The following is a 21,314-nucleotide window of genomic DNA, read 5'->3' as shown; positions in this document are numbered from 1 at the left end:
ATTCTAAGTATTTAATGAAGTTCCCCAGTCCTGCAAGCATCTGGATTAGATGAAGATCTCAACTTTCATTTTGTATAAAAGCCCTGTGAGTCAAATGCACGTGGTTAGAAAAGTTGGAGCATGCATGAATGTCATTTCACCCAGTTTTACTGTCTGCAATTCAGTCATCTGCTCCAAACCAGTAGGTCACCTGTCCTAACAGTGGGGAGAGTGACAAGTGAAGGTAGTTGCATGCCCCTGCCAGCAGCCCAGTATTACCTCTCCTACCACCAGGTGGTCAGAGGTTCTGGCTGTGCAACAGAACACATCGGCTACCTGGCAGAAAGCTGAGGGCTATGAAGGTAGTAAAGCTGGTCCCACTGTTGCCAGGTGATATAAAAACAGATGACTACACACAGTGATGTGGCAGATTTCACTTAACCTTAGTGCCACATCAATAGTGGAGCTGGAGGATGTGACATTCAAAGACTTCCTCCAGCTTTGGTCTAGAGATGGCATGACACCCCCACCCCGAAAGACAGTAGATTTCCAGTGAGTGGTTACATACACCCTTATCCAGAGAGCATTCACAGCATGCTCCTAAGGCAGTGAGGGGAGCTGGCAGAGAGCCTTCACTTGCAGAGGCAAGAATTGTGCCCCAGGTGTGGGTACATGCTCTGTTCTGGATTTTAATACTCTCCTTTTGATGGCACTTTCTTACAGCAGCTGTGAAATGTCACAATGCTTCAAAAGATCTCTTAAGAAATCCAGCATCCTCTCCTCTCTTCTCCTGGATCTTGGAAGAGAAGAGCAGCTGCTGTAAATGTAAGATGCCAGAAGGGAAAATAACCACACAGAAATACAGTGTGAAACTCCACAACAGGAGTTATGGCTCTTTGGGTACATGGGGACCTCAGGAGGCAGACACAGCTGCAGACCACGTTTATCAGAAGCCTGGCATATATTGTACCTATAATCACTAAATATTTAATTTTGTGTCATTTGCCTCATATTGTTACAAAAAAAAAATTAAAAAATAGTCTATGCAAGAAGACTGTGTAGGTGTCCGGGTCTCACTGCTGACTGTGGTAAAAGTGCAGATAAAACATCTAATTCTGTTCATGTCACGAGGAACCCAGCATTAGTTTCTTTCCACCTCAAATGCTGGGCACAGGATACTGCAGCTATAAAAGTCTGTTTGGGTTCAAGACGTAGCTTTGTAAGGTGGTAAACCATAAACACACCAAGAGCTAATACAAATAATACACTCCTTTCTGGCTCAGACAGAAGCTGCTGGAGAATGGAGAAGCATCCCTTTGCATCCAGTATCAGCAGTGGTAGGGCAAAACTAACCCCCAGAGGAATGAGTGCTTTGTTCCACTGTGTGAAGAAGAGCAATCTTAAGCTTGGATTTTTGACACTTTTAGAATACAAACATAAATAGGAATTATATCCAAAGCATATTTCGCACCTTGCAGTGACAGAATGTGCCCAGAATTGTTCTTTCCACTCATTAGTCCCTGCTTCCAACAGAATGATTCAACTTCTCACATGGTTCAGAGCTTTTACCTTTCAGGGTTTATTTTACATCCACGTGCTTGCAGAGATGAATAAGTCTTTTGGCCACAGGGCCACATGAAGAATTTAAAACAAAATCACGTGGAAAATAAATTGCAAAGAAACATAGTAATAATTTGGGACCTTCAAAATACAGTGTTTGAAGTAGCTGCCTTCTATTAAAGAGCACTGAAGAGGTTGGTCAAGATCTTTGGTATCCCAAATGAAGCTACAAGCTGAAGACAACTCTTTCCATTCACCCTGTTTGATGTTAACCAACCTCCCAACATTACAAGCCATATAGACCCCAAAGGCAATATGATCAGCTATCTTGGGTCAGTCTGCTTGTTCCACCCTTTTCCTCAAGAAAGGAAAGCAATAAAAGGCTTCTGGGCAGATCCCAAAGAGCAGGGCTGTGCCAGTCCACATATCCATAGAAGAGAAAGTGAAACAGCAGCATGGTTTTTATAGGCATCGCTTTGCTTACCTCACTCCTCAGTATTCACTTCTCTAGAGCAATTGCAGGGAAGCTGCTGCAGAGTTATCACATGAGCCCACTCCAAAGCCATCAACAAGGGCTGGTACCTCCATCTGTGCCCTTGTCACCTGCAAGTGGGACAGCCTCACCCTCCGCTGGTTGACTGCCTCAGTGCTGCGGGGACTGGTGGAGCTGTTAGAGTCACAGCTGGAGCACAGAGCCCTCCCTGTGCTGTCAGCCCCCCTCTCCTCCTGCCCTGCCACAGCTCCCACCACTCCACCAACACCGGTGTTTTCTCTCTGGGCTGCTCTTGGCTTCCTCCTCTACAGCTGCACTCTCCACATCAGAAGGGACTTTTCAGATAAAAGTGAAATTAGTAAAAATTAAAATAATTGAATGCATTTTGTTTTACCAGAGAGACTGTTTGCGGTTTGCAAATAGACATGAGATGTTATAAAATATTTTCTAACAGTACCCTATAGAGATGACTTGTCTGTAAAACATGAAATACGGCTGGCGGGAAGCCAGCACATTAACTTAATAAAACATGACATTAACTGACACCAAAACAGTCTAGTTAAGCAGCAGAAAACTTTACAGCCTCAGTTATTTGAGAAACACAGAGGTAGCCCAGCTATTAAAGTGGAAGGGATCATTAGGCTAACGCATACTATTTTCTTCGGTGTCATTAAAATGTGATGCTATGAATACACTGAGGTGGAACTTCTTTGGCACTTATTCTCCTGACTGCTAAAAAATAGCAAGAGGCCAACAACCACTTTGAAGACATACAATGTTTTGCAACACTCAAATATTTCTAGCTGAGCCCATCAAGGCTTCAGCATCTATAGAGCATATATATTTCCAGTGTATAATGGTAACATACATTCTTGACATACTCCATCAGTGCAGTCAGTCAAATCAATGTAAGTAAGGCCATTGCCTGGGTCTAACCTACACTTTGGAAACAGGTGAGCAATTGTAGTCTTCTCTGTCTTTAACTGGGATTTTGCAGGAACATCTGTGCACAGAAAAGCACAGCTTCTTGCCTTGTAAGAACAGCACCTAGGAGGATAACATAGAACAGGAGAGCTACTTGTTCACACCAGTTTTGTTCTGCTGAGGTGGTCCAAGGGAACCCCGTTAACAAGCCTGCATCAGATGTACAAAACAGAAAGAAAAAACAGCTGAAGACATCTTTAACCATTCTTTCAACTACTGGGACCTTCTGGGCAGTGGCTCCCAGAAGGCAATTCCTAAAGCCCCTCTCAACACAAACACCAAAAAAGTCCATGTCAGCTTGTATCCTGGCTTAATTCTTAGTGCCACAGGCCCAGAGGAAATGTGCTCTCTGCTGTTCTGCCCACGACAAGCAGCATTATGGAATGTTCAAAAACATGGGGAGGTGAGACCAGCATTAAATCACAAAGAGCTGAACGTGGCTGCTAGGGTTGTTGGCAAGACCTTGACACAATGCTTGAAAGTCACCTGGCGTGCAGCTTCACACTTTCCTTCTGATTATCTATTGGACACAGAAAGAAAGCAGGGTGGATTTTCTTTTTTTCTTTTTATTTATCTATTTTTTTAAACTGGCACTGTGTTTTTGAGAGTATCTTGTACTATGGATCATTGCAAGTAATTAATGTTCCCGAGTAGTAAGAGTCTGGAAATAAACTAATAGAACAAATTAATTACGTAGAGTAAATGTATAACAGCAACCGATCCAACCTTAAATTCTAAAATGGTGTGATATTGTTCTGAAAAGAATTTAAATGTCAACTTGCAAAGATTTAATACTCTTTTCCCCTTAGGCTAAACTAAAGAAAAACTGGCTACACTTCCCTGGAGTTAACGTCAAATAGATCACATTTATCAAGCTGCCACTTAAACTCGAGAAGTAGCAATTTAGCCATTCCTAAATGGGTTGGTTTGGCCCTTCTGAAATTGCAGATGGGTTGTGGTTTATATGCAACCTTATCTGCTGGAAGTGACTGACATTAGAACAACGTGGCACTGCAGTCTTGGCATTATAGAAAGCTGGTGCAATCCTCACCCCAAATCCTGTCTAAATGATGCGGGTTAATTTCAGCTGTGTTGTTTTATTTCTGTGATTTATGGGGGTATAGATTCCACATAAGTCACCCACCAGAGAAAAAAATAATTGACAGATTCTCCATTAGCATTCTGAGCTGTTTTTTCCCTTCCCTGGATCAACATTTCTTTAGAAAAAGATTATGATTCTCTCTCCACAGCTATAAATTCTTCAGCCAGCTCCTCTGTTACCATGCAGTCTGCTGGGCATATTCCAGAATTATTTCTGAAGTTTCCTCAGATTTCCTTATAAGTCCAAAAATTCCATAGTCCTGCTCTATGGCCTTACTGCTTTAGTAGAAAACTGAAACACTTGGTTTCACTGATGCTGTGCAGTTGGTTACACTGATGGGTAAACTAAGGACATCAAACCGAGGACTTTGGGCAAGTGCTGCCACAGTTATCTCACCCATTTCTCTCCAGTAGCACTTTGCAGCAAACCAGTCTTCCCCAGAAACAGCAGGGACGGGAAGTACCAAGCCCTTCCCACACAGTCTGGCACTAATAATTTCCAGAGAAATAGATGCTGTGGAGCAGTTGCTAAAAAAGTGAAGAAGAAATACCATATCTGTGCAAAAAATACATGAATGGTGTCAAACAAAATGACACTCCTCCATTGGAGGCAAAGAAACTGCTTGCAGGTTCCAAGTCAATCATGACTTGAATTGCTGTTTGAGACTGGATGCACTGCCTTCAACACGGCAGCGTTCTTCCCAGTACCCAATGGCACAGGGTGGCTTCTTGTGCATGCTGCAAGGCAGGCTTCAGCTCGTGGCCTCCATGTCTGTGATCCTCGCACAGAGAAAAGATGAATTAGCCAACAAAAACAGTGTTTGTTTTGTTGCCATCTCAGTAGACATCCTAGTAGAGCTAATAGGAAAAAGAAACCTCATCAGAGAAAGGAAAGGTCAGTAGGCTAATAAAATAAGTGCAGCTATTATGTGCTCACTTGGCAATTCATATGGGAGTGTGATTTTCTTCTCGTTTTGGATTTGTCAGTTGACTTTCTCACTACTGAAAAAGAAAAGAAAGAAATTTCAGCCCTTCACACAAGGTTTGTTACTGAAAATCACACCGTTGTGTAACTTCACATAGGCTGCAGATATAGGTTTATATTCCCTAGTTTTCCAGTTTGTTTCTTTTTTTTTCTTTGCATTTTTCTTCCAACAGGTACGGCTATTAAAGAAAAGCAGGGCAGTACATTTAAAAGAAACGTTGGCCAAAAACATAATGTAACACTAAGTACTGTTCTTAAACGGCATAGTTGGCCACCTACCACTCTGGTTTAATGCCTACCAGCAAAACAGAAGCTGGGAGGGAAAGCAGACTGAAAGGCTCAAAGAGAGGTGGCACGGTCACACGTAACAGGACAAGCTTGTCCCCAGGAACCAATAAGAAAAGTCACCGGCTGCAACAACACTACCCCAGATTTGTAGAAGGCAGCCTGGGATCATAGATTAGCATCAACAAAAATCTCACCCTTGGGTGATTTTCATGTCCATGCAATCAGTGAGAGACCATGTAGGATATGACTTCTGGCATAAACAAAATAAATAAATAATGGGGACATGAATTAGTTGTTGGGCTTTTTTGTTATTTGTTTGTTTACAGAAACCCCCACAGTTCACTACAAATAATTCAACTTCTTAGCAATATGAATCCTCTGTCCACATTAGTACCACAGTTTTTTAGTTTTCTCATGAGAGTTTCCTATCCAGACTCCTTAGTCTACTGGAAAAAAAAAGTATATATGTTACATCAGCACAATTTGACTGGGGATTAGTTGTTGTTTTGAGACAAAAATCATGTCTGTTCTTGAGGAATTCATGTATCCTATGGGATTAAGTTGGTCTTGGAACATCCAGTGGTTCCATTCATTTCAGCACAGAGGCTCAGAAGAGCCACAGGCATCCCCCGGGATAATCTACAGGATCATACAAATTAAGAAGAGGGAGGCAAGGACTGGATCAGAGCCCTCAACTTCTTACACAAGAGAAAGATCGTGTATAAAGCCAATGAAGGGAAAATAGAGAAATAAATGGCAAATACCTGAAATTTAAGTTTTAAAACACAAATAGACACTGTGATCATCCATTTCATATGAATCCTTGCATGAACAAAGCCATTACATGACTGATTACATTCAAACACATGGTAGTTATGTGGCAGGTATCTTTAGAATATGAGTACTTGTGTGCAACACAGCAGTATTTTGCCAGCATCACCCATTCATCTTTCAGGAATACTTTCATATACCTTCTTCTAGACAGTGGATATGAACTTTTGTCCATATGTATAAAAATACTTCAGCTGTAGCCAATATATTAGGTAAACTCAGAAAGATGAATTAGATCTCCTTATTAGAGAACACATACTGCTGTTCAAGCTTCTTCTGACACAACATCCCTCAGAGCAAAAACTACTTCAGATTTTTCTATGATCTCACATTACTACAGCAGTATTTATGGCTGCGCCTTAGGGAAAGCAAGCAGACAGCATAATCTGCCCTACACAAAGCCAATGAACGGTCTCTGGTCTCTACTTACAAAGAGCCTTCTTTCAATATAAACTTCATCTCAGGCCAACAGTTCAGGGAATGACCTTCTGGACACTACTGCAGATCCAGCAGTAATTGTTTAAACAGAACTCTTTGACAAATTAACTTTCTTACCACTTATTTGTTAAACTGCAATGGAAGAAGAGCTCACAGCCCATCCTCTTGCAGCTGTTCTAATCCAGCATTATCAATCAGATATTCATAGACTGGTGTCATTCTGGATGGAGCCCCTAAGGTCTCTTTCAATTCCCAATTCAAATACACAAAACATTACTCAAGGTATTCGTGCTCTCTCTAACTACACACAAAACAGACATGGTTTAGCAGGAGCAGCAAAATTTTTCTGCTCTCTGCTGCTTGACAAGTAAGGTCAAAGTAGATGGATGGGCAGTTTTGAGTAGATGTTCGTCATACTGACTTCTGTGAACAGCTTTAAATCCTCCATCATGAAGTTATTATAGATGATTAAATAATTTTCTTTGTACAAACACAGCAGGGTGGTGTGGACAAGATATATTCAGACAATGCCCTCGATAATATGCTTTAACTTTTGGTTAGCTCTGAAGTGATCAGGCAGTTGGTCTCTGTGACCTTTGAAGGTCTTGTCCAATTGGACTATTGTATAGGTACAAAAGACAAAACAGAGGATCTCCCCTCTCTGTCTTTTCCAATCATTTCTCCACGAGAGGCTGAGACTGTGTTCACAGAATCACAAGTGTTGGAAGGGACCTCTGAGGATCTGCAAGGTTCCATGAAGTTTCTTCCCCCTTTTTTCCCTTGTTTTTCATGTCGCCGATTCCTACTTGCCACCGTATTTAATTTTGCATTCAAGCTAGCATAACCCAAGCATCGCTGCCAACTGCCACCACTATGACCACGCTGACATGAGATGAACTAATTCATTGTAAATTATTTTGGGGAAGGAAAAAGATGAAAACCAGCAACACTAACTCTGCAGTCTAAATATCTGTAAATGATGAAGTCTAAATTTGAGTCTGATGAAAATCACTAAATCAGAGCTCTTGTTCAGCTGCCATTAAACATTTTTTAACTCAGTCATAGAATGTGCTCCATTTCTGTTCCCCTCTCAAACCAACAGAAAGGAGTTTTATGGAGCTGGAAAACGCTCTGGGCTAGACTTGAGGAAGCACATAACTTATTCACTGAATGTCAGCTGTTGACTGATTCAAAATGTCTTGCCAGCTCAACTGAAGACATCAAGCAGCTGGAGTCAGAAAGAGGACATGAGGCTAAATTAGTAGAATGAGCCCATGGTGTGGGCATGCAGCTTCCCTCAAGCAGCCAGTACGCAGCCTGCAGTATTCCTTTTTGAAACCCACCACCTCATTTCAGGTGAGTAGCTCAGACACGGGCTGGAGAGGATTGTATCTGTCTGACTGCTACCAAACATCCCCAAAACTTAGTCTGCAGGAACTCAGATTTCATCACCTCCAAAATGCTACTGGGATAGCTGGGTAGAGCACTCTGGTGGCAGATGCACATTAGATACACTTAAGCAGCAAAGAATTCACTGTTTTTCTTTTGCATTTTTAAGGAATGTCCTAACAGCCTACCACCCAGACAGCAGAGACAAAGCTACAGCACCCACCTTGAAGCTTCTTCAATGAATGGTACTGTCATCCAGAAATAACTCCAGAAGATAGGAGGTCTTATTTCACTGCAGGGGGAGGAAGACAACCATTCTTTTATTTCTCTAAACTCAGTTCGTTGGCTAACAGGAAAACTGTTCATAACCAGAGCCCCATCTGGAAATTACTGTAGTGAAGGGTGGAGATCTTGCCTGACCTGACCTGTAATACACCCACTGGCCTTCATTTCTTGTGACTCATGAATGCACAGAACCAGTGCTTCACCTATATGACCTGCCTGGGTAACCACAAAAGCAATTCCAGCCCAATCAATAGCTTCCTTAGGCAGAGGCTTCAGTAATAAAGCAGTACAAGAACAATGCACATACGCTGTCTCTCTGATTAATCTGATAACACTGGCATGTACACAAGGTCCAATGATAGATGTCTTCTGTCCTGCCAATACATTATCAGCTTGCCCTCTGCCACAGGGGGTGAGACCCTCTCCAGCACTTGGTCTTAGTGAGAAATCAAAGAATAAAAACCACACGAACAGGGATTATACTGCCTCTTGAGTCTGGCAAGAAGATGTTGGATTGCAAGACTAAGTTGCAATCAGCTGGATTGTTTTGGTTTTTTCGCCATTTTTTCTCCAAGCACCTAGTAGAGGTTAACAGAACAACACACACAGATAAGATTATGACAACATATTTAGGCACACACACATTAGTCCTTTCAAATCTGTAATCTTCAAGGATCCATAACTGGACAGCACAGCTAGGATTTCCAGATGTCAGGGCCAGCTCAACATCTGCAAGAAGTTCCAAGTGAGCAGCAGCCAGATGAGGACTTTCCTGCATCATTGCCTCCACACTGGGACCTGCCCAGAAACCCAGCCTACAGCCTCATCCTGCAGCCGGCCTCAAACATGCTCCTGGGTACAGCATCTGGGTTCGTATTCCCAGCTGGCCAAGGAGAGCTTTGCTTTTGTTGCCCATGCAAAACTTGCAGTGAGCTCCACGTGATTTGGAGTAACAAACATAGTGGGAAGATCACAGCGCTGTTGAGACATTCCAGCTGCTGATGCAAAGGGATCAGGCAAAGGAAAGTCCTGCATCACAACATGAGATAGGCCCTGGGATACTTCACTTGAGGCCACAGAAGCAAAATTCCTTCTAGTGAAGCTGAAATCACATCTCACTGGAGAAAAATCTGGACTAGTCAGGCCCAGAATCAGAAGTTGTTACTCTCAGGGACCACATTCAAGACTGATGCCTCATTACCAGCTCACACCTGTATTCATCCCAGTGTCTGTGACAGACAAGCACATCTGGAACAAAAACATTCAGTTCTGATTAATATCCTGTGCTTTCACCCATGAAAAGCACAGCTTTGCCTGTCACACACAGTGTGCACCGCACAATTCTAAAACAGCTGCAGAGAATGAAACTGGAACAGCAACGAGTATCAACAGATGGACAACAACAACCACTTAACTACTATAACTTATGCTTAGGATAAAACAACATCTAGGAACAACTCCAGTTCCCAGCTAGATAACATAGAAAAGCAGCAATTCTGGCTTTGAACTGCTTTTAACTGACCTGGATCCCTTGTAGACAAGGGAAGAACTCCCCCTGGAGCTTTTGACCTTCAAACAGGCTAATTCCAGTTTACTGTTCCCGTCTCATTTAGTTATGCAAACAGGCATCAAGCCCACACTTAGTTCTGAGAATAACACTCTTCCATCCCTCCCCAAAACCGACGTGAAAGTTTTGGTTCTGCGATTCTTATTCTTTTGTAGGAAACATGAATAAGTAGAAACCCGTGAGCATTTCTTCCTTGAAAACATCAATACAAGTTATTGTAAACAAATCCAAGGTCTTTTGAAGCAGCCTGAAATCTTCAGTGGAGGTGGGGTAACCCAAATGGAAGAAGAGGGCACATAATTTCTGACACAATTCAAGTTTGCCTCATCAGCTTGGGAAATTAACTATAACAATTCCAAGGACCCAAGTGTCAAGATCTCCTCAGCCAGAGTGGCTGGTTAGCCAGGTCTGTGTGCATCTTTTATGAGAGGGAGAAGACAAAAACAGCACTCCATGATGCACCCTTTGAAAGCTTGCATTCCCACTCCTCCCATGTCTTTCTCAACAGATCTTTAGAGAAGCCTGAGGCTCGAAGCCCATGACAGCTGCTGGGGCAGACAGGAACATCAGACTTCTCAGGCAGCTGTAGGGCCTGGTGAGCTTCTGGATTCTTGGAAATACAGACAAGCTTTTTTTATTCTGGTTAGTATTAAACATAGCCAAATTTCAAAACTGCTGCAAACTAGGAGCCCTTTCTTTTAGCTACTTCAGGTCAGAGTTTCTGGAGTCGTAACAGAAATGGCAACATTACCATTCCTGCTAGAGCCAAATCCTGTGACAGAATGAATTAGCTTTTCTCAGAACTGCGGGATTACCTTCAAATCCTGACTCTTATATTAACAGATGTTCTGTCTTCTATACCTTCTGGTTTCCAGACCTCCAACACACTTGAGTGGCAAAAAAAAAACAAACGTCCCAGGGCAGGAGGTTTGCAGATTTGACGCTGTACTAATCTCTTCAGGTGAGAAGATCCAGTGACAAGGTGGAGATTCTGCAGAGCAGTAACCACTCTGCAAGGCAGCACAACTGTAACTATACAACCTCAGGTAGCCTGCTGAGTTCTTTGCAACCTTGTATTCACTACAGCAACCAAGAGACTTCACCCCCTGCTGTTGAATCTCTGGGTTTGAAAGGCTGCTCAGGATGTGACAGACAACGCACATCCCCACACAAACAAAGCTAGAGCATGATGAGGCAGCCAGGTGGAAATCCTAGAAGCATCTTTATTTTAACTAGTAGCAGCTCTCCCTAGGCTCTGCATGCCTGTCTCCAGCTACAGGAAGACCCATCTTTGCCTGTATTTTCTAAATTGTCCTCTCCACAGCAGCACCATCTCCTCCCCAGGTACCACTTGCTGACAGCTTCAGAGACAAGAGCCCTATTTACAAAGCAGCAGCCCAAACAATTCCCCTTTTGTGCTTCTTTACCTATCTGCCCCTTGGAAACACCGCTGAGAAATCCTACTAATGAAGTAGATGCACACCCCCACCTAGCGGTGAGAGCACAGCTCTGGTTCTCCGCCATAGGAGTGGTTCCAACTCTGCAGTCACACACACACACGTACCAGGAACCTGCCTAGAAGCATCACACTTCAAATCAAAGCAGTAATAACAGCTACGATTAAATTTAAGGGCATTACTTCCAATGCCTTCAGCATCTGGTAAATTTTCTTCCTGTTCCACAAACATTCCTGTTTGTATACAGATTTTAACTTCCTATGGTCAAAGACATTGGGACAAGCTCACCAGCTGACTGTAAGCAAGAGAAGTCTGTCCTCAACCAGGAACGCAGCACAAACTGAGACTTACCAGCATGTGTTGGGCTTCAGAGCTTCAGCAAGAGATGAGCCTAACTGAGGAGATCTCTGTGGTTTGCATCCTTGTGGCCTGAAGACAATGAAGGCTTCCTGCAAAGCTTAAACATTCCCTCTTAGACCATCAGAATGCAGGCACATCCATCTTCGCTCTTTAAGAGCACACAGTACCAACCTGATACCCAATGCATTATGGCACTTGTTAACAAAGCATTACCTCAGCATTCACTTACTCTTGGGGAAGGTTCTTGGATCTCTTTGCTGTATGGTATTTTACCACACTAAGTTGTCCCAGTAGAAACAAACAAACAAACCTGTTGTTTCCTTCAACTTTAAGTAGATTCCATGGTAAACACAACATGCCTCATCCATTCTTTGAAGATATTTTCTCTGGAAAGCATGGAAATAAAAGATTCTCCTCTCATCTGACACACTAAGCAAGGAATAAACTTTCTATCCCAGTAGATAATTACAGCAAAGATTTAGGTTCATTTAATAAAAGTGACTCCTAAAAGCGTAATTCTTTCTGCATGGAGGTTTGCACCAGAGGACAAGTGTGATCCTAGTCTTTATTTTTGGAGACCACTGTTCTAAGAACAGCCACGCATAGTTCATGGCAGAGCTCCACATCAGCTCTCCAGACGTATAGTGGAACTGGGACAGTAAAAGCATGGACTCCTTCAACAGTCTGTATTTTTTTGTTTGTTATGTTGGGGGTTTTTTTTGTTTGCTTGTTTTGCTTTATTATTTTGTTTTAATGCAAATTAAAGCTGACACGCTGATTACCAGTAGAGGTACTTCACCACTGCTCAATATCAGAAGAAAACCAAGGATGTGAAAGCTGTGACAAATATGTGTTTTAAACAATATATAAGGCAATCCAGACTTAAGCAGCTCAAGCTGCATACCTGATACGAGAATTAGGCCTAGAGAAGATCACAGAGTAGGAAAAAACCCCTCAAGCATTTTAAATGCCAGATAACTCACTCTGTGTAACACACTTTAATTTACAATGAACATTCAGAGTTCTGGTTAGAGACTAAAGATTGCTCCTATGGTGGTAGCAGTTTCTCCCCCTGTATCAGCTGATTAAATGCGTTACTATTTTTATTAACATCTCCACCTTTAATCTTGCACAATACTTCAAAACGGGGGCCTAGCAGTCTGCTAATGCAAACACATTCCTTGTTTCTCTGGCAATCCATCCTTAGCTTAAAGGAGTACTCTGGAAACACTCAAAATTCACGCACAAGGTGCTACATATGTTCAGTAGCATCCCATCTCAACTACCTGCAATAGAATTAACAAAGCAACCCAAACACACCAACCTCTTCTGTAATACCACACAGTACTTCATTCCTACCTCAAGCGTTTAAGTTTAACCTGTTACTACTGCTTCAGGACCACTGCTATGGAAAGACAGTTTATACTTGCAGATTCTATGCTTCTAATCTGTCTCTAAAGCTAAAAGTAGTTTCAGGATATATTCAAACAACTAATACGGAATAGATACCACATGCTGTTATTCAGTTCCTATATAAACAATTTAGCCTGATCAGTACTGTAACCTCTTGCCCAAGACAACATTTCAAGAGCTATTATACCGCTACACCACATCTCATACAAGATCTCATACAAGAGACCCAGGAAAGGGTAGGGATGACTGAAGATTGTCAAGTCAGGCAGGAACCACAATGTCTATTTTCTGCTTCATATCTTCTTGATTTCTAAGAAAGTACCATTGCCTGTAATATAGCAAATTGCAAACAGCACACATCTTCCCCAGCCCTTTTCAAGTCTAGTAACCAGACCAGCTGCTACCAAGGATGAGTCTGTTAATAGATGGTTACATTAGAGTCTTCTTTTGAGTTTTATTTGTTCATAGTAACACAAAGTTTGCGTTTCCACTTAGGTATTTATGTGCAACAAAGAAATCCATCACCTCATTAAGCTTCAGCAAAGTGAGCTATGTTTCTATATGCAATGGAACAGATTAAAGTGTCTTCTCCCCCTTGTTGCACAACAGTTTAAAGCTTCAAAAACCTAAGCAAACACTTTCCATAGGATTAGAGAAGCAGACATGTTGTTTGATTATGAAATGCTTTTGTGGGATGAGCTAAGTGTTTTCTGTATTAGAGCAATTCATTTGTATGCCACAGAAACTACTACAAGAGTGAAACAAAAGTAGAACTGCTGCCATTTTAGTAGTCTGTGCAAGAATTCCACTCTACTTTTTGCAAGATGCATATCTCGAAGATACATTCTCCCAGTTGATCACATTCCAGATAGCTTTCAAATAATCAGGTCGAACATTTTTATACTGAAGATAATAGGCATGTTCCCATACATCAATTCCCAGCAATGGAATGAGACCTGTAAAAAAGGAGGATAACATTTTTTTTTTAAGTCTGTGAAGAAATGCTCCACTGCAAAGTCTTAGTTTGCAATTACCAAATTTCATCAGCTGCAGAAACAGAGAGCTCTCCAGCACACAGGAACTCACTAAAATGCTTTACAGACCTGACTGCTCTCCACACACACTGTATAAACTAAATTATTAGAATACACACCTATGAATACCCTTCCACATACCCAGTAACATGAGTATTTTCCGGGACCAGGCCACCACAAAGAAGTCTCTTGACATGAGTATTTGCTTCCAATGCTTTAAATCTAAGTTACTGTTTCACTGCTTTCCTTGCTTTTGTGCTAAAACATCCTTCTAGCTGAATTTTTAGTAGGCAGTTTTCAATGTATGGGAGAGGGTAAAATATCCCCGTTATACTCTATGTCTCAACACTAAAACTATTCTTTTTTTTTTTCTTTTTTCCCCACTGATAAGCAGGGCACAGACCACTACAGTCAAAGTAAACATGGAAATCACAGAATCACAGAATGACCCGGGTTGGAAGGGATCATGTAGTTCCAACCCCCCTGCCTGGCAGGGCCACCAAACATACACATTTACTAGATCAGGTTGCCCAGGGCCCCGTCCAACCTGGTCTTGAACACCTCCAAGGATGGGGCATCAACAACCTTCCTAGGCAGCCTGTTCCAGGGCCTAACCACTCTCCTAGTGAAGAACTTCCCCCTAACATCCAATGGAAAACACATGATATTCCTCATCACTTTCTATGAATTCCACAGAACGTGTTTTAATGACATCTGTGACTGGATTTGGACAACAGCCATCACCAGCAGGATTCTCATTGGGCATTAGCTCTTTCCTCTGTGGAGCGTCTCCAAGCTGCCTTCATCACCGCTATGTCTCTAAGCAAACAAACATACCTTCAGAAGTGATCCCAGCTGCCTGTCTAGCCCTAAGAGATGTTCTCACCCAAGCCTTATTTAATTGACATTCATAACTATCTATCAATAGTAGAGAAGCACGTTCTAAGTGTTCAGTTTTAAACTTAGCCTGTTTCATATCAAGAGATATTACACACATCTTCCCCTCTCCTGGTGTCTGGCCTACACCATCAGTTCTATAAATAGATCCTCATAAGAGAAAACAATCTAAAGGTAAGACACTTGATCTTCCCAATACTCTTGACAAGCAAGCTACTCCCATAACTCAGGAACAGTCCAAAGGAGCCTAACCTAATTTCATGCCCAATGCTCTTTCACAATATGTCCCACCTATACACTTGCCTTTGAAATCTACAAAAAGCGAAAGAAGAAGAAAGAAAGCTGACCTGTTGTTCCTTGCAAAGGATCTTGATTTGCACAGGCTGCTATCTGTAGACGTCCCTGTTCCTTATTATAGCCAAGCCACCCCCAGCCTGATCCTTGAACACCAACTGATACAGCTGTTAGTTTCTCCTTGAAGTTTGCGAAAGAACCGAAGTCACGTTTGATGGCTTCCATCAATTCTCCTTTAAAAAAAAAAGCACAGAAATATCACTGAATTTCAGGTATTTAACGTATTTCAATTCCCAGGTGTCATCTAGAAATAGAAGAGAGATGCAAATGCATTTGGGCTCTCAGGGAACTGTCTAGACAGAATAGATACATCATTAACAATTCTGTCCCAACCTGCTCCAGACAGCAGTCAAGAAAGCAATTAGAACAGTCAAACACACTGTTATCAAAGACAGTCACGGCGCTATCAATAGAACATACAGTGCAATGCTGGAAAATTACCACCTTTCACAGTAACTCCACAGAAACTGCAGACAAAGGTAAGGCTTTAACACATCTTTTCAGGTTGGATATTAGGAAAACTTTCTTCCCTGATAGAGCGGTCAAGCACTGGAACAAGCTGCCCAGGGAAGTGGTGGAGTCACCTTCCCTAGAGGCAACTAAGAAATGTGGTGATGTGGTATGGTACTGAGGAATATGGTTTAATAGGCACGTCGTGATGGGCTGATGGTTGGACTGGATGATCTCAGCGGTCCTTTTCAACCTTAATGATTCTCTGATTCTATGATCTTTCCCGAGAACACCATCTGATATACACTTCATTTGAAAACACTCAAGTTTATCACAGCAGCCTGAGATCTGTATTATAGGACCACTGCCTTTAATTGAAGATCACTTGTAGATTACCATTTCTCTATCCTCCCAAAAGGGATTTCATCCTTTAACTGCTAAGCCATCCCTAACTGAAAATGGAACAGACATCCAGTCACTAAACTGGGTAGTCTGCAGCATATTTCCTTCTTTTCTGTGAACTAAGTGAATGCAATCTCAATTAGCACAGTTCTGGATAAGTGTATTTTATCTCATGAAGAGGAAAAGGACAATATACAGCAACAGTCAAGTATTTTGCAATGTATATATAATCATCTTTAAAAACATAATCAGCAGTTATCTTTTCATAGTTTTCACTTGCATGCACAAGACCCTGAATTCCACAGAACTACATAAGTTGTCATATAGAAAGGCAAATAAACTCAGGAAAATAAAGAAAACTTAAACCCTTTCAAAGAGAGAAAAGATCATCAGATCTGCTGGTCCATTAAGACTGACTCATTGAACACCCATAACAAGCACTAACCTTTAGGCTCTCCTCCTCCATTGGGAGAAAGATTTGTCCAGAAGATGGTATGATTGATATGACCCCCACCATTGAATTTCAGTGCAGGCTGAAGCGACACCTGAGCTGTAACATCACCTGAGGACACAGAAGATACATAAATAGATAAATAATATCACCACAGAAGCAGTTAAGTTGTCATTAGGTCACCACCAATACCCCAAATCTTTCAAGTCTTACTAGCCTGTAACATGCCTATGGAAAAGGTAGGATTTGTGACTGTTACTCACATTTTAGATGGTCACTGTCAAACTGCATTAAACATTTCTTTATCTTTGACTTCTTCTTATGATGTAACTGCATGTGATGTGCCAATACTGCACCTGTCAGGCAATTCATGCCTCTACAGTCTACTGTCATTCTACAGCTAAACAAAACCAATAGTAGTACAAGAATGAAATAAGGATCTAGCACTAGAAAATTGTTTAGTATTACTAGACAAGAACACTGTTTATCCTCTGAGCTGCTGATTTTCTAAATAAGAATTTCTTAATTACTTAAACACCCTGAAGAGGGTGAACAGAGCGTGCTCCAGAAATGGTTGACAAGTACAGTAAGAAAATGCACAAACAAGATGTTCTTATCCTTACATTTTTTCATTTACTCTGGGGAAGTAGTTCTGTTTTTGTTTACAGAATTACAAGTTCTCAGCAGTTCCTTGTATCCTTAAGAAGCCACAAGTCTCACAGAAATAAAACATCCAGATGAAGCTGTTAAGTCAAATGACTCACAAGATTCCCAATATGCAGAACTCAAGGCTTTGTTAAATCACAGTCACTAAACTCACCCACATCGTCCTACAAGCCACAAATCCAAAAATAACCCAGGACATTTGTAGCGTCTCTATTATTGTTTATCCCACCATAGGAACCCTACTCCCCAAGACCACTATGAGGTAGTGATGGCATTTGATCACTGTCTTAAAGCACAGTATTTGTGGCACTGTCAAGTCAGTCCTGCTGAACTTGGCACTGGAAAAGAGGATAGAGAAAGGTAACTCACTCTTAAGATACCACAAAGTATCTTAGAATCTAGCTGCATATAAAGCCCCTGACCCTTGGCTCCAGCTTACCACACTCCTTAACACAGACACACTGGACAGGTTCAGCTTAGAAGCGGTGCTCAAGAGACCTGTAAGCTCAGTTTCTCAGTCTACTGAACGGTTTCTTTCCGTTCTAAGAGCAAAGTAAAGCACCATAAGTCAAATGACTGTCAGAAGAGTACAGAAAAATTCTGGCAGTTCTAAGTTTTCAATTAAAATAAGTTCTGTGATTATAGCCTTCAACTAGCAACATACAGAACATTCCGATGAAGAAGTAATCGGAACAAGCTTATGCTGAAAGTTTTCTGGAATACAGTTATTAGTTGCTGGGCAGGACCTTATCACAGACATGCAGACTCATTTTCAGACCTGGTAACAGGAGACAATGGAATCGACTCAAGACAGCTTCTGAGTTATCTGAGCAATTACAGATAGGTTAAGAAAACATTAAAGATGATCTGAAAACTACTTACTATTGCTGAAAAAAGTCAGCTTTGAAGTTCTATTATCCAGAGGAGATATTAAACAGTCACGAGATCTGCTGTGTAATCAAACTGCTGTGCAGTACTTTGGGCCAGGCTCAGTTTTTTAGTGGGAAGAGAATGACAATATTGACAAAGAGGTGAGAGTTCAGACTTCACCCTTTCCTATAACCTGGCCTTAATCTTTCTAATGAGGTTCAAAACACTACGTGTTCTATACAAGGATATCACCTAAGAAGCCAACCCAAAACACACAAAAACACCGCAAGCAAATATTTGCCTGCTTTGATGTGTGTGATCATCACCAATACCTGCAGAATAATACCAACAAAATCCTTATGCAGTTCTACCTGCAGACACACTATCACCAAGAGCAAGCAGTAAGAGCCTACCAAAGGACACAGGATTTTTGTTTTTCCTTTAAACACCTCCAAGGGTCCATACAACACCATGTTTCTGCTAGTCAGAAATTCTTTCTCTGCTGGGGGATGAATCCTTAGTCATTTCAAGCAGTAACCACATCTACAGCAGATATACTGCTTTCCTAACGTTTGGTTTCCTTCCTCACTAATTAACCTCTGGAATACAGCTTTCCTGGCTCCACCACTAGCAGGATAAAGCAGCAGCCAATCTTGTTTGCTTGATTCTTCATCAAACCTCACTTGTTCAGACTGCCCAAGTTATTATTAGGCTTATGAGGCCACTTGAAAACCTCTAAACTTTCACAGGTAATCAACATTCTTTTTTCAAGCACATCACAGGTGTTTCTCAGGGACAACTTCCTACTGACTCTGCCCTTTGGTGTTGTGTAAATCCTCAACAGCACACACTGGCTCTCTCACCTGCTGCCGATGGAAATACGCACCTTTTGCCAGCGCCTCTTTGTATTTCTCCTCTGTAACATTCAGGTTGTTCACGTAGGTGGCGTGGTGTTTGCTGTGGTGCAGCTGCATGATCTCAGCACTGATGTGTGGCTCCAGCGCTCCATAATCGTACGGTAGGTCAGGCAGAGTGTGTTTCTGCCTTGCGACCGAGCACCCCAACGGCGCTACCAGCGCAGCCCTGCTCCTAGATGGGAAACGAGAATAGGAAGGAGTGAAGGAATCAGTCTCGTGCAGTACTTGCTCTTTACCGCCTTTAGCAGAGAGAAAAACCGGCCTGCTACGGCCAGCTGCCCACGTGAAGGTCAGCGGGGCTTCTCAATGTAGAGCTACCACCTCCTAACCCGCGTTACTGCGCCGCACCGACAGGAAGCACTCCAGGCTGGGAGGAAGGTCAGCCCCGAGGGCCCTCGCACAGGTGACCTTGGTACGAAAGAAGGCAGAAATCCCACAGCCCCATTGAGGCCAGTACCAGCCGCGCTGCCCGGCTCGGCTGCACCTCGCAGTGCTATCGCCGGCACCGCCACCCCCTCTTACTGAACTGAAAGGGACAGCACAAGAGGTGACAGCTCCTCCGCCCCCTCCCGCATCCCGCACACGGCAGCCCACGGCCCGGCTGCCCCTCACGCTGCAGGGCGGAGGCGAGCACGGCAGCCCGACCTCTCCTCCCTCCCGGCGGCGGCGCGGCTCTCACCTGCCCGCCGAGCCCAGGCGGCACAACATGGCGGACAGCTCGCGGCGGACACTGCAGCCACCACACACCGCGCCTGTGCACACACTGCCGGGGCGGGGCCTGACGGAGGGGAGGGTGCGTGAGGGAGGGTCGATAGGCCTGGTTTCAAGGGGTTGTTAATCGCTGTTGGTGTTTAAAAGACACGTGCCTTTAATACACTGTACAGGGTTGAAGGTGGAGCCACTGACTTGCTTACCAGACCAGTGGTATATGTGAGCAGTGAACAGCAGCTCACTGATAAAGCCAGAGTAACAGTCCTAGTGCTGACCATGTAATATATAAGTAAGTCTACAGGTAACACAGAGACTAACTAGATAGGTGCACCACTTGTGGGGGTCAGATGCAACACATTAAGACTGATTGAAATAGTACATGGAAAAAAGAAGTTACATACAGCACGCTTAATCCAATTCACAGAAGAAAAAGTTGCTTAGATCAGCCGCTAGATGTTTCAGAGGTTAAAATCAAGCAAAAATAGGAAGGGTCATTTTTCTAAGCAACACTAGTGAGACCAATAAAGTAAAACTCTAAAAAGAATCCTGCATGTTGCTGTGTGCAGGTCTTAGCTATGACATGGGCAGTGCTGCCAGAAGCAAGCAGCTCAGCCCTGAGAGCCTGCTGATAGCAGGCCCATTGAATGCACCACAGCAGTTCCCTTTGACATCAGGAGCCTGTGTGTATTTTTCCCATTTATTATCATATAAAATATGAGCTGTAAGCTGAGGAATTTGTCAGAATTTGACCCATGCAGAGTGGGATGTTCTTAGGGCTTCATAATGCAGTAGGAATAGGCTACAGAAAGAACTGTTATGATATGTCCTCCTTTGTTTTTTTAATATAACAGACGTATCAAAGATAGCCATCCCTTGACTTTAAATGCAATGGTTGGTGGAGCAGGTATGTAGAATACTTCACATTTCAACATTTTCAGCATACCACAGCGTGAAACAAGTCAGTTTCTTAGGTGGACATTTCTAAACAGGAAGCAAATACAGAGGTCTTTTGACTGTCACTTCACCCTGTTATGCCTGGGCATACAGTAGAGGCACTGGAAACCCCTGTGTCAGTACTGCAAGCAGAGACAGGGCAGCAGCCTGTACGAGAGCTTGCGAGCAGCCTGGCACTCCCCTTCAAAGGGCAGATGCCATTAGGAGCTACCCACCTCAACTGCTGAGAACTAGGCACTTAGAAACTTTTTCATCTATTTGATCTACTTACTCTTTTTGTTCCATTTGAGTTCTCTTTCTCACGTCTCTGCATATCTCATTTTCCAATATCCATTTTCTCCCAACATCCATGGCCCTTAATGCTCGTGAGAACGCTTCATGCACCTTAACTCCATCAGCTAAAATAATCAGTATTAAATAGTTAGTGCAAAGGAGTTGAAAAAAAAACATGTAAAATTACTTATTCCCTAAGGCCAAT

The 21,314-nt window shown here is 42.6% G+C and overlaps 1 protein-coding gene across 1 annotated transcript; it reads right to left on the bottom strand.

The window, feature by feature from the left end:
- Positions 1 to 13,559: 13,559 nt before the first annotated feature.
- On the bottom strand, positions 13,560 to 19,903 carry SOD2 (superoxide dismutase 2). The gene is made up of 5 exons (XM_015858046.2): positions 19,851 to 19,903; positions 19,141 to 19,343; positions 16,713 to 16,829; positions 15,409 to 15,588; positions 13,560 to 14,086 (listed from the first exon to the last, which is right to left on the bottom strand). Exons 1-5 carry the CDS (start codon positions 19,877 to 19,879, stop codon positions 13,941 to 13,943), a joined length of 675 nt encoding a protein of 224 aa, XP_015713532.1. The 5' UTR covers positions 19,880 to 19,903; the 3' UTR covers positions 13,560 to 13,940.
- Positions 19,904 to 21,314: the final 1,411 nt, after the last annotated feature.

This window comes from Coturnix japonica, chromosome 3 (genome assembly GCF_054131305.1).
Source record: "Coturnix japonica strain WE chromosome 3, WE-NBRP24, whole genome shotgun sequence".
Classification (NCBI taxonomy): Eukaryota; Metazoa; Chordata; class Aves; order Galliformes; family Phasianidae; genus Coturnix; species Coturnix japonica.
Note: the sequence above shows the minus strand (reverse complement) of the source record. Positions and strands in the feature narration are given on the sequence as shown.